Here is a 14,821-nt window from a genome sequence, read left to right as displayed (position 1 = left end):
TCATGCACTAACAGCAAAGTATGTAATCGTGTTGCCTCTTTGTCTCTAAATACACATGAAATTTAACAAAAATGGATAATCAAAGGGGAAATTGATCAATAAATATAAAAACGCAGCAAAACAACAAAAAGTGATAACACTGGAAGGGAACTTTAAATCTAATGTAAATGCAGTTATAGATGAAATAGCCAACAGTAAGAATGTTGACACTGCCACCATTTGAGAGACCAAATGTGGAGCCAAAGAAGTTAGTAAAGGCAAACGTACCAACAACATATGACTTTTTTCAATACAGTTATAACTGAAATCCAGAGGGATTTTAATGTATTGCAGAAACCCTTTAAAGGTCGTGGATCGAGCATATTTTCTCACTGATTATTAATATCTTTTTATATGCTGTCAACTTGCATTTTCTTATTTATAGTGCCATACTACTGTGCAAAACAAGAAGTGATATATGATAAATTATCTACTTATATAAAAATCATGGGTGGTGTTCATCACAACCACAACCTTTGTGACCAAGCGGAAGGAAGTCAGTCCTGCAGGGGTTGTCTTGGCAACGACTGCACCTTCCCCAAGCTGTTTCCCGGAGCTGATTCCTGTAAAGGCGGGGTTTGAGGCACAAACCCACCCTGGGAGCATGGAGGCATATCTTTCTAAAGTGTGCCGCGCCAGCACAGCCAGGAGTGAACCTGAGTGGGGGCAGCTGAAAGGCTTAGAAAAGACAGAAAAGAGAATGAAAGCCGGGTCTCGGTGGGACGCTGCTTCTCTGAGAGACAGCGACCACGCCCACAACCATGCCTTTATTTTATAGCAGATGCTACGAGGCAAAGTAAGGGCGTGACCAAGATGTTTACAACATTCTCCTGGGTTTCAATCCTACTCAACTACATGCACCTGAACTCTATCAAGCCTACAACACTCAGGCACGTGGAGCCACGTGTTTGGACCATAGGTTCAAGCTTACAACTACAGCTGTTGGCTATAATTGTGCTGGGAGGGCCCTGCCCTCCAAGCTGGGACCTGCACTTGGCAATGAGAGGACTGTGCCCTCTCATCAGTCCAAGGCTTGAACCTGTCCAAAACACTGTAGTGGCTCCCCACGATAAAGTTTTAATTCTGTTTCTTTGTTACTGATGTTGTGGCCCCACCCCATAACAAAGAAACAATTTCCGGAGATGAGGCCCAGGAATCAGGATTTTAAAAAGATTCCCAGGTGATTCTAATGTGCAGCCAAGGTTGAGAACCACTGCTATAGATAATATTAAAAATATATCTAAATGTGCAATTCTTTGTCCAAAAAATGAGCATGTTCAAAAATTAAATGAAGAAAATTTGGATATACTAGATGGAGATTTTCACACATATTTGAGTGATGATTCCATTGATTCCACAGATGATGCTGAAAAGTAAAATTTTCCCATCGAATTTCTGAATAGTATTACTCCTTCCAGAATGCCGTGTCATAAATTAAAATTGAAAGTGGGTGCAATCATCATGCTATTGAGAAATCTCAATAGTAAATGGGGTCTTTGTAATGGTACCAGATTTATTATCAAAAGATTATGACCTAACATTATCGAAGCTGAAGTATTAACCGGATCTGCAGAGGGAGAGGTTGTTCTGATTCCAAGAATTAATTTGTCCCCATCTGACACTGGCCTCCCATTTAAATTGATTTGATGACGGTTTCCCATGATGCCAGCATTTGTGATGACTATTAATAAATCACAAGGACAAACTCTAGATGCTTTCTCTCGAGTTTGAAGAGCATGTGATGTTACAGTTAAAGTTCTAAATACTTCATCACAAGGGAAATTAGTCAAGCACTCTGAAAGTGTTTTCACTCTTAATGTGGTGTACAGGGAGATATTAGAATAAGTTTAATCACTTTATCAGTCATTGTTTGCATCACTGTTGTTTTTATATCATGTTTTTGTTGTTTTCATATCATGTTTTTGTTGTTTTTATATCATGTTTTTGTCGTTTTCATATCATGCCTCTGTTGTTATATCCTTTTGTTACTGTTTATTTATTAATAAATTTATATATTATTTTCATATACATTTTACTAATTTCCTTTCATCTCTCACACTTCTATTATAGAGAAAGGGCAAATAGCAATATTAAAATATCTCTGCTAATTAATTCCCTTTTTAAAAAAATATTTTTTATTGATTTTTTACAGAGAGGAAGGGAGAGGGATAGAGAGTTAGAAACATCGATGAGAGAGAAACATCGATCAGCTGCCTCCTGCACACTCCCCACTGGGGATGTGCCCACAACCAAGGTACATGCCCTTGACCGGAATCGAACCCGGGACCCTTGAGTCTGCAGGCCAATGCTCTGTCCATTGAGCCAAACCGGTTAGGGCAATTAATTCACTTTTAATGTGCACAAATTTCATGTACTGGGCTACTAGTGTATAATAAAGAAGGAGTAGAATAAAATTTTCAGGAAACATAATAGTATGATTGGGAGATGGCAAGCACAATAAAAAACCTATAATTATTGAGTTGTTAAGAAATAAGAAGGCATAGAGGGGATAAATGGTGATGGAAAAAATAAAAGAAAAAAGAAATAAGGTTAGTGGTAAAAGGTCAGATGAGGACTTTATTTTAAATATGTCATAGTTATGAGAGTATTTTCCTATTAGTCAAATGGTATAATTAATGTAGTACAGTAAAAAAAAACACGAAAAGAAATCAGTATGCAGAAATGTGAGTCTTGAGTACCTTGTAAGTCACTTACTTATTTTGTATCTCCATTATTTTGTCAGTAAAATCTATTTGAAAATAGAAATAGAATAATTATTTTACCTTTTTTACAGAGTTATTGTGGGGCTTCAATTAGATTAAAAAAAAAACTTTTAAAATTATAAAGCACAATTACTTAGTATTTATGTGTGAAATGAGAGGGCTAGCCCTGGCTCTGTGGCTCAGTTGGTTGGAGCATTGTCCCATACACCAAAAGGTTGAAGGTTTGATTCCCTGTCAGGGCACATACATAGGTTTCAGGTTCCATCCCTGGTCAGGGGGAGGATGGGAAGCAACCAAATTGATGTTCCTGTATCACATCAATGTCTCTCTCTCTTTTTGTTTCTCTCTTTCTCCTTTCCTCTCCCTAAAATCAATAACCATCTCCTCTGGTGAGGATTAAAAATCAAACAAACACCAAACTAGTAACAGTAGGAGACTACCTGAACATAATTAAAGCCATAGCTATGAAAATCCCACAGCTAATATCATAGTCAATGGCAAAAGACTTAAAGCTTTTACTATAAGATCGGGGGGGGGGGAAACAATGGTGGGTGCACATTCTAATCACTCCTATTAAACACTAGAGACCCATTGCAGGAAGATTCCTGCAAGAATAGGGCTTCCTGAGACTAGAGTGAAGCAGAGAAAGGAGCGAAGCCCACCGAGGCAGGCTTCACTCCCTTCTCCGCTTCCTGGCTCCCTCCCTTCGCCGCCACTTCGCTCCCTTCCGTGTCCACTGCCTCAGCTCCGCTCCCGTCTCTGCTACCTCTGATCCGTTCTCTTCTCCGCCGCTTGGCTCCCTTCTACAGTGCTTGGCTTCCTTCTACACTGTCTTCAGTCTTTGCTGGGCGGCTGTGTATGCAAATTAACTGCCTTCTTTGTTGGGTTAATTTGCATACTCTTCTGATTGGCTGGTGGGCATAGCGAAGGTATGGTCAATTAGCATCTTTGTCTTTTATTAGTGTAGATAGTACTGGAAGTATTAGCCAGAGCAATTATGCAAGAAAAGTAAATTTCTCACTGAAATTTTTTCCTATTCAAAAACATCTGTGGAGACCTTTGTACCATGGTTAATATAAATCCCAGTCTCCTGCAAGGTTTGAAACCAGACCCATCTACCTGACCCCATGTTTTTTTTTATCACTTAGGCTACTGAGGAAAAAAGGGTTATAATTGGAAATACAGCCAGAGCATAATTATTGGACCAATTAAACATTATAGTATTTTTATGTATTAATTCTGTAAACCCAAAGTGGAAAGAAATGTGGGCTATTTGAACCCAGGGACATTTTCCAAGTGTGAACGGTTTGGACAGGACCAAATTTCATGAACCTTTTTTTATATACAAAAGGACTCCATGGACGTTTTGGACAGATATAAATATCTACTGACCCCGTGGAAAAGAGTATGGACGGTCCTCAAAAAATTAAAAATAGAACTACCATATGATTCTGCAATATCACTTCTGAGTGCTGATAAGAAAAAAAAAAAAGCTAACCTGAAAAGATAAATGCACTCCCATGTTCAATGCAGCATTATTTACAATAGTCAAGTTATGAAAGCAAATTAAATGTCTATTGATGGATGAATGGATAAAGAAAATGATATACATATGTAAATTATATATCACATTATTGAGCCATAAAAAAGAGAGAAATCTTGCCATTTGAGAAAATATAGATGGACATTGAAGGCATTTTCTAAGTTAAATAAGTCAGACAGAGAAAGACAAATACCATATGATCTCACTTATACATGGAATCTAAAAGAATAAATAAATAAAAGGAAAACAACAAGAATAAAACAGCTGATGGATATACCAAAAGATTAGTAATTGCCAAAAGTGGGAGGGTGCAGAGGGGGATGGGCAAAATGGGTGAAGGGAATTAAAAAGTAAAAGTAGACTCATAGATACAGAGAACAGAGTGATGGTTTTCAAAAGAGAGGGGCTTTAGGGGACTGGATGAAAAGGAGGAAGGGGCTCAGAAGTACAAATTTTGTAGTTACAAATGATTATATAAAGTACAGCATAAAAATATAGTCAATAATATTGTAATAAATATGTATGGTGCCTGGTGGGTACTTGAAATATCAGGGTAATCACTTTGTAAAATATACACTTCTCTAACTTTTGTGCTGTACACCTAAAACTTAAAACAAAATGATACTGAAAATAAACTGTAATTGAAGAATACATTTTTTAAATCCTCATTTGAGGATATTTTCTATTGATTTTTAGAGAGAGTGGATGAGAGAGGGAAAGACAGAGAGAAATATCAATGTGAGAGAAACACATCCGTTGGTTGCCTCCTGCATGCGCCCTGACCACGGCCCGGGATGGGGAGGAGCCTGCAACTGCGGTATGTGCCCTTGACCAGAATGGAGCCTGGGACCCTTAGGTCCACAGGCCAACATTCAATCCACTGAGCTAAACCAACTAGGGCAAAAATAAAATTTTAAAATTATAAACTTCTAGCTTTGAAATAAATACCATGGGATGTAATGTACAGCATGGTGTCCATAATTAATAATACTCTTTTGTATATTGAAAGTTGATAGAGCTAATCTTAAATGTTTTCATCACAAGAACAAAAAAATTTGTAACTATGTAAGGTGATAGATGTTAACTAGATAGATGGTGATCATTTTTCAAATGTATACAAATAACTAATCATTGTGTTGTACTTCTGAACTAATATAATGTTATATGTCTATTATAAAAGCCTGAAGAACAAATGTACATAATTGTGGTTTAAGTGTATTCAAGTAATGTCTGGCCTTTGCTAGAAATGTAAATAAACCATAATTTCCCCTTTTCAGAGTGATTTACAGGATTCCTGGCCAGTTTGTTGATTCTCTGAGTGCTCTGTTTTATCTCTTCTTGCTTACCTTTTTTGAAGCTCATTGTTTTCTCTGAAATCATATATGAATAATAAAAGTTTAGATAAAATTTAAACTAGCAAATTGAGTCCTTTTCAGAAACCCTGGTAAAATATTTACTTTTTTTTACAGTTTACTTGGTTTAAAGTATTAAGGCCATGGGGTAGTGATAAGAACTGTATTGGGTAACATGTGCTGGTTGAAATTATAGATTGGGTTATTTGTAGAACTTAACATATAGTACTTTACCATATAGTACTTTGCCTTTCAGGTTTACCATTAGCAGAATATATGAATTTTCTTCTTGTATTTTATTTTGGCATATAAATATCTTTGGTTCATAAATAACAAGAATAATGATATTTTATTCAAAGCTTTTCTGTGTGTAAATACCTAAGATGGAACCAATCCAATACAAAATTTAATTGTATACCTATTATGTGTGTAAAACTGTGCTGACATTTGATTTATAAAGATTTATACAAACGTATATATATTCATATCCCAAGACTTTTAATTTTTTTAAATTGGTTGTAAAAGGCATTAGTTGAAAAGACTTTTACTATAATGCAAAAACAATTGAGTCACAAATAAATGATCTTATTTGCTTAGACAAGCATAAGTGCTAAATTAAGAAGCAAGTATTCAGCAGATGATGTTGCACACTAACATTTTGTTGGATAGGCCACAATCCTCATGAGCAGAGCAGTGAACACTGTGATAGTTGTAAATATAAAGTTATGAAATATGTTCTCATTGTTATTGGGAAAATTTTGTCTTAATTTGTGAAAGTGGGTATGAATTTTTCTAAGGCTCCATTAAGAGAAAACTTAATGCAAATGTTCATTGAACAAAAGTGGTTATACATAAATTGTCTCTGACCCCAAAGACATTTTCAATGTAATTGAAGAGTGAAGACATGTATATGAAAACCATTATAGGTGTGACAAAATAAAACCCTGAACTAAATTCTTAGGGTAAGCTCTCTTTGTCTTGGTAGGTTTCATGGAGAAAATGGGATTTGAGATGTCCACTAAAGAATTGATAGACCTCTGAATGTTAAAATGAAATTAAACTTTTGCAGTAGAATCTACTGTATCTTTGTTTGACATGCTTATTCTAAGCAATTAATTTTATTGTAGCATACTAGGGATGATTATCACAAGTTCTGAAATCAGACTCTTTTGATCCAAATCCATCCAAATTCCACCACTTACCAGCTGAATCACTGTAAAATGGGGATAATAACAGTATACCAAGTGTACCAGTTAATAATAGCAGATTTTGTAATCAAAGAAAACACAATAATTTCAAGAGAAACATCAAAAGTGTTTTATTCAAAGTAATGTCCATTGCAAGCTACACATTCCCCCATCTTTCAGGTAATTTGTGGATACCGTCCCAATAGAACTTTTCTTGTTTTGAGGCAAACCATTCAGAGACCCAATTTTCCACTTCTTTGTATGTTTTGAAGTGCTGCTCAGAAAGTGTGTGTGCCATCAATCAGAGCAAGTGGTAATCTGAAGAAGCAAGGTCTGGTAAATATGGTGGGTGGGTTAATACTTCCCAGGCAAGATCTTTTAACGTGTCTTAACTGGTTTTGAAGTGTGTGATGGTGTGTCATCATGAAGCAAAATTACTTGCCCGTGTCTTCTGGAATTTTCTTGGTTCAAATTGATTATTTGTTGTCAGTAGTGATCAGTATTAACAGTTTCACCTGGTTTTAGAAGCTCATAATACACCACACCTTCCTGATCCCACCAAATGCAGAGCATTGTCTTCTTTCCAAAGTGATTTGGCCTTGCAGTGGATGCTGATGGTTGACCTGTATCAACCCATGATTTTGTGCATTTGGGATTCTCAAAATAAATCCACTTTTCATCGCCAGTCACAATTCGATGCAAAAAAAGACTTTCTTTCATGCCATTGAAGCAACAATTTCCTGATGACTTTTCGGTTTTCCATTTGTCTTATGTTCAGTTGATGTGGCACCCATTTTCCTTCCTTTAAAATATTTCCCATTGCTTGTAAACAATCGGAAATTGTTTGCTGAGCAATGTTGAATCTTTCTGCAAGTTGATTTTGAGTTTGACACACATCTTCATCCAATAATGCTTGTAATTATTGGTCTTCAAACTTTTTCGGTTGACCTGGATGTTCTTTGTCTTTCACATTGAAATCATCACTTTCAAAGCATTTAAACCAGCGTTCACAAGTATCTTGAGATGGAGCATGTTCATCATAAGCTTCCCGAAGTATTCAGCAGCACTTTTCTTCAAAATAAAGTAATGAATTAAAACTTCTGGCAAATGCTCTTTTTTTGGCACAAAATTCGACATATTTAAGTCTAAAAATATCTATGATGTTAACACCTTCTGCAAATTGGACATATGAAGTTTTGAAGCTTGTTGTCAATATAACAAAATAGCATACATATCAAATCGCATATATATCAACATATGTGTAACTCCATCTATTGAAAAAAAATCTGCATTATTAACTGGTACACCTAGTATTTCTTATAGTGTTGTTAAGGATTAATGAAAATAATGCACTTACTAGCAACATTAAGCACTTGACATCTCCAAGATTCACTTTTCTTATTTATAAAAGGACTAGAGGCCCAGTGCACGAAATTCCTGCTTGGGTAGGGTCCCTAGGCCTGGCTGGCAATCAGGGCTGATCTGTGGGGCGACCAGCAGAGCGATCATGGGCCCCCACCTTGGCTGGCCTGGCACTGCCCACTCGCCAGCCCTGCACCCTGCTACCGCAGCTGGGAGGAGACCAGCGGGGTAATCTGGGGGGAACCCACTGGCACTCGCCTTGGCTGGTCTGGGGCCTGCAGGTTCGGGGCAGCTCCTGCATTGAGCGTCTCTCCCCTGGTGGTCAGTGCATGTCATAGCGACCAGTCATTCCACTGGTCGTTCTGCTGTTTGGTTGATTTGCATATTAGGCTTTTATTATATAAGATATGATAAAGTCTAACTCAAAGGGCTGTTAAAATGATTAAATTAAGCAATTTATGTAAATCACTCAGTAATGCGCCTGACACATAGTAAAAGGTCTATAAATGTTATGTCATTATATAATCTAAGTACTGGGGAGACTTTAGTTTTATCTTTTTATTCAAATTTCTAGGGTGAACCTGGTCTGCCTGGATACCCAGGGAATCCTGGTATCAAAGGTTCTATGGGAGATACTGGTTTGCCTGGATTACCAGGGACTCCTGGAGCAAAAGGACAACCAGGCCTTCCTGGATTCCCTGGTAATATTCTTTTTCTTAAATGCTTCATTCTCTCTTTCTTTATCTACTCTAACCTATATCACAGAGCAACTTATTTGGCAGGCTTTTATTCTATTTTCCAATCAGCTACTGACTAGCAACATAATTTTGAACTAGCTCTTTAACTTTTCTTTGACCAAATTTCTTTCTGTATAAAATGAGAATTACCAACTCAGCAGAACAATATCCTGTGGACATAGGACTATTTGATGGATCATTTTCCAATCTTCGACTGTTGGCCACAAATCAATTAAGAGGCCTTACAATGTTTGTAATTGATAATGTATATTGCCAAACCTTAGTATGCTGCTGATTCTCTTAGCCTGTACTCAGGTACACAGTGGGTAGCTATTGGTAGAATGAACAATCATACCATTCATTCAAATGACAAGGACTGTGTTGTGCAAGCAAAAGGACTTAGCATTATAGACAAGAAAGTAGCATGAACTAGATTGTTATAGTCCCTTTACTTTGGGTTAACAGTGGCATAGGTGGAACTGGCCTTTAGTTATCTTTTCCTTAACCTTTTTATTGAAATACTAGAGACCTGGTGCATGAAATTCGTGCACTTCTGGGGGTCCCTCAGCCCGGCCTGCACCCTCTTGAGTCCAGGAGCCCTCGGGGGATGTCCAACTGCCATCCTTAGTGCTGCCGTGGAGGCGGAGGTGGGAAAGGCTCCCGCCACTGCTGCTGTGCTCACCAGCCATGAGCCCAGCTCCTGGCTGGGTGGTGCTCTCCCTGTGGGAACACACTGACCACCAGGGGGCTGCTCCTGCATTGAACATCTTCCCCCTGGTGGTCAGTGCATGTCATAGCGACCGGTCATTCTGCTTTTTGGTTGATTTGCATATTAGCCTTTTATTATATAGGATAACATAAATACAGTAAAGTGTACAGGAATATAAATGAATTTTTACCCATGTATATATCCTTGTATCCACCATATATATCAAGTTATGAAATTGTTCCTTCATACCATAAAGTTTACACATTCTTCACAGTGAACCCACTCCTCCAAGTAACCACTACTATGACTTCTATCACCATCAATTAATTTTGCCTGTTTTTGAAATTCATATAAATGGAATCACACAGTATATATCCTTATGTCTGGCTTCTTTCACTCAACATTATGTCCATAAGATTCATTTATCTTATTGCATGCCTTAGTAGGTGTTTTGTTTTTGTTTTTGTTTTTGTTTTTAACAATGTTCTGTAATATCCCATTGAAGAATATACTGTAATCAATTACCCATTCTCCTGTTGATGGATTTTTGTGTTGTTTTCATTTTGGGAGTTGAAGGGATTCAGAAAAAGTCTCCCCAAGATTTGCCACTTGGCATGGATTATTTTGAGCTGAAGGCCACTGAGACCCTGTGGGCCCACAAGAAACTTTTACTTCTCTCTTAAAGAATTTAAATTGGAGACCTTGCCCATAATAAAGATTATTACCAGAAATTACTTTTTATGGCCTAATTATAGGTCAGAAGAAATATGTAATTACTGAGCATCTGCTCTTATTATCATCCTGCAAATTACCCTCCTCCCTTCTAAAGTCTCAGTTGCCTTACCTCCTTCCTTAATTCAGGATGCCACATATGCCTCATTTTATCTTTCAGTCTCTGAACCTCTCATATATGTGGGGTTCCCATACACATGTATGTAACTAAATTTGGTTATTTTCTCTTTTTAATCTATCTCATATTGGAACAGATTATTAGACCAGTTGAATGAATATAGAAGAGTAGAGGGAAATTTCTTCAAAAGATACTATTAACATTCTTTGACATGTTTTTGGTGGATATACAATATGTCCTCATTTCTCTTAGACAAAAACTTAGTAATAGAATTACTGAATCATAGGGTCTGTAGATATTTAAATTTATTAGATGGTGTCAGTTTTCCAAAGTAGTTTTATGAATTACAGCCACACTTGCAATGTATGAAATGTCCATGGATGGCTCCTGGTGCTTGCCATGATCATATAGTGGTTATTATTTGTGAAATGTCCAGTTGGCCATAGCCTTGCCTGACTTGTATTGTCAGTCTTTTTAATTTTCAATATTCTAGTGGTTATATAGAAGTATCTCATTGAAGTTTTAATTTACATTTTCCTAATGAAAGATAATATTAGGATATATACTTATTGCATATACTTATTGCTCATTTGTGTAGCATCATTTTGAAGAAATGATTTTGAAGAAACAGTGAGGAATAGAAAGAAAACCTCCAAAGATGCTGGTGTTTGATGGTTCTTTTAATAAATTTACAATTTAAATTTATTTATCCAGAGGCTTTAATTATTATATATTCATAATAAAAATAATTACCACCATATTTAACTAGTAGAACTGGCAGGAGTCCATTGTATAGCTATATCAAAAAATTTAATCCATTCATCTATTGTTGAACATTTGGTCACATTTTAGCTATTATGGTTTTCTATTCTATTTAAGGAAACATGGACAACTTCCAGTTTTTGGCTATTTTGAATTATGCTGTTATGGATATTTCTGCATTGGTATTTTTGAAGGCATATGCCATTATTTATCTTGGGTAAATACCTAGATAGGAGTGTAAAAACTAAGTCAGAGAGTAGGTATGTGCTGACTATATATATATATATATATATATCTCCTATCTAATAATAGATAAACATGGTAATTGACAGTACATTTCCTACGCCTTCCATGGGCTATTCAGCATGATATGCAAATTAACCACCAACAAAGATGGCGGCTAATTTGCATACTGCAGGCAGGGCCGGAAGCGCGTGACGCTGCCCGTGGCCCGGGCCCCGGACCCCTGACCTGGTGAGGTGGGGCCGGTAGCATATACTTATTGCTCATTTGTGTAGCATCATTTTGAAGTGATTCCTGCCCCAAGTCTTTTTCCTCATATTTCATTGGGTGGTTTGCCTTTTATCTTATAGATTTAAGGCAGTTCTTTACATATTTTAAATGTGAGTCTTGTGTCAGATATATATGTTACAAATATGTTCTTGCTAAAAAAAAATACATTCTTGCTGTCTCAGATTTACCTTTCATTCTCTTAATGCTGTTGTGTGGTGAAAAAAATTTGTTAAATTTAATAAAGTCCAATTTATCAATCTTCTTTCAAGTTTAGTGCTTTTGTGTCCTATTCAAGAAATATTTATATACTCAAGTTTATGGAAATATTCTTCTAATTTTTTTACAAAGTTTAATGTTTAAGATTTTATATTTCAATTTATGGTTTATCTCAAATAAAAATATTTTTATGGGGTGAAGTAGGGGTCCAGGTTTGTTATTTCCATACAGGTATCCAATTGCACCACTCTGTTTTTTTTCTCCCCAAGAACCTAAGTTCTTTTGTTCTTTTCATCAAAAGACACCATAAAAAATGAATAAGGAAGCCAGCACAGAAGAAAATACTTGCAAAATATATATCTGACAAATGACTGATTTCTGGGATATTTAAAGAGTTTCTACAACTCAATACTAACACGATGTACAGTTCAATATTTTTTAAATGGGGAAAACTTTAAACATACATTTTATAAAAGAAGATATGTGGATGGCTACTCAGCACATGAAAAGTTGATCAATATCATTAACCATCAGAGAAATGTAAATTAAAACCACAATGAATTAGCACTACATTCCTACCAGAATGCCTATTATTAAAGCAACTGATATCACCATATGTTGTACAAGGATTTGGAGCAACTGGAATTCCCAAATGTTGTCGTGAATGGAAAATGGTTTGGCAGGGATATATATATATATATATATATATATATATATATATATATACACACTAGAGGCCCTTCTTCGGGCCTATTCCTACAAGAATAGGGCTTCTTCGGGCCTATTCCTGCAAGAATAGGGCTTCCTGAGACCGCAGTGAAACAGAGAAGGGAGCGAAGCCCACCAAGGCGGGCTTCACTCCCTTCTCCGCTGCCTCGCTCCCTCCCTTTCACCGTTAGCCCTCTGCTCCCTCCCTTCTCTGCCACCTGGCCTCTCTCCCTTCTCTGACCGAATCCCCCACGCAGCGTTGGGCACTACCGGCCCTGCCTCGCTGGGTCACCGATCCAGGGCCCGGATCCCCCAGGCGGTGTCGGGCGCTACCGGCCCCACCTCACCAGGTCAGGGTCTGGGGCCCGGGGCCCACGGGAAGCGTCACGCGCTTCCGGGCCCTGCCTGCAGTATGCAAATTAGGCGCCATCTTTGTGGGGGGTTAATTTGCATATCATGCTGGATTAGCCCATGAAAGGCGTAGGAAATGTACTGTCAATTACCATGTTTATCTATTATTAGATAGGAGATATATATATATATATATATATAGTCAGCACATACCTACTCTCTGACTTAGTTTTTACACTCCTATCTAGGTATTTACCCCAGATAAATAATGGCATATGCCTTCAAAAATACCAATGCAGAAATATCCATAACAGCATAATTCAAAATAGCCAAAAACTGGAAGTTGTCCATGTTTCCTTAAATAGAATAGAAAACCATAATAGCTAAAATGTGACCAAATGTTCAACAATAGATGAATGGATTAAATTTTTTGATATAGCTATACAATGGACTCCTGCCAGTTCTACTAGTTAAATATGGTGGTAATTATTTTTATTATGAATATATAATAATTAAAGCCTCTGGATAAATAAATTTAAATTGTAAATTTATTAAAAGAACCATCAAACACCAGCATCTTTGGAGGTTTTCTTTCTATTCCTCACTGTTTCTATGCTAATACTATAAATTGTAGCTTTCAAAGAAATGTAGTTTTTCTTTTTTTATTAAACCGAACTCTTTACTTTAGGAACCCCCGGCCTTCCTGGATCAAAAGGTATTATGGGTCCTCCTGGGAACCCTGGACTTCCAGGAGAACCTGGTCCTATAGGTAAGCATAAAAAGGGGGTTTGATATTCTGTAAAACTAAGCCTCATGTTCATTTTGGGAAAGTCAAATCATTTCAGGGAGCTGTGAACATTTTCAAGACAAGGAATGGTGATCATTCACTTAGCACTGTTTGTTAGGTACAAAGTGAACAACTCAATAAAAATTACATTAAATTGCCCAGCCAGTGTTGCTCAGTGGTTGAGCATCGACCCATGTACCAAGAGGTCGCTGGTTTGATTCCAGGCATGCAGGAGGCAGCCTATTGATGTTTCTATTTCTCTCTCCCTCTCTCTTCTTTTATCTCTAAATCAACTACAAATATTTTTTAAATTACATAAAATTGTTGTCATGGGACCTTATTTTTCAGGCTCACTTTTTCCAGGGAGAGTTATTTCAAGTATCCTATAACAGATAGAAAATCTGATTTGTTTTTACAATGGCAAGGAGTAATGCTTTTATTTGTTTACTAAATTATAAAGCAAATCACTTTCCTTGGCCCAAAATAAGGCCTATAATGTGTCCTAGCCCCACACCTTATTTTCTTGGATAGTCTAAAAATAGATTAAAATGAGAAACTGAAACATTTTGGGTAATGAATAAATGATAAAACTATTTCTTATTCACATTACTTACCTTTATTTTTTAGGCTTCTTTTTCATAATATTTTATAAATTTAAAGGAGTATCTCAGAGGTTCTTTTGTTTTTTGGATAGAATTATTTAAAGCTAGTATCGAAAAAATTGGGAATATGGAAGAAAAGGGGAATTGGGAAAATAGATGTAATATTCCCAGTATGTTATTTAGGTGGTGGAGGTCGTCCTGGGCCACCAGGGCCTCCAGGTGAAAAAGGCAAACCAGGTCAAGATGGTATTCCTGGACCAGCTGGACAGAAGGGTGAACCAGGTACTGTATTTTTTCATTGTTTTTAATTTTTTAATTTCCCCCTTTTGTTTACCTTAACTTTTGCCTTTGTTTTTTACCCACAATGAAATTATATCTTC

The 14,821-nt window shown here is 36.8% G+C and overlaps 1 protein-coding gene across 2 annotated transcripts in view; it reads left to right on the top strand.

Moving 5' to 3' along the window:
• COL4A5 (collagen type IV alpha 5 chain) overlaps positions 1-14,821 on the top strand; it is a 300,168-nt gene that overhangs the window by 234,836 nt on the left and 50,511 nt on the right. For both annotated transcript variants that reach the window (XM_006082247.2, XM_006082246.2), the window contains exons 37-39: positions 8,781-8,907; positions 13,741-13,821; positions 14,625-14,723. In XM_006082247.2, coding sequence (XP_006082309.1) covers positions 8,781-8,907; positions 13,741-13,821; positions 14,625-14,723 — 307 coding nt within the window. The remainder of the gene's footprint in view (positions 1-8,780; positions 8,908-13,740; positions 13,822-14,624; positions 14,724-14,821) is intronic.

Source organism: Myotis lucifugus, unplaced genomic scaffold (genome assembly GCF_000147115.1).
Source record: "Myotis lucifugus unplaced genomic scaffold, Myoluc2.0 scaffold_2, whole genome shotgun sequence".
NCBI lineage: Eukaryota > Metazoa > Chordata > Mammalia > Chiroptera > Vespertilionidae > Myotis > Myotis lucifugus.
Note: the sequence above shows the minus strand (reverse complement) of the source record. Positions and strands in the feature narration are given on the sequence as shown.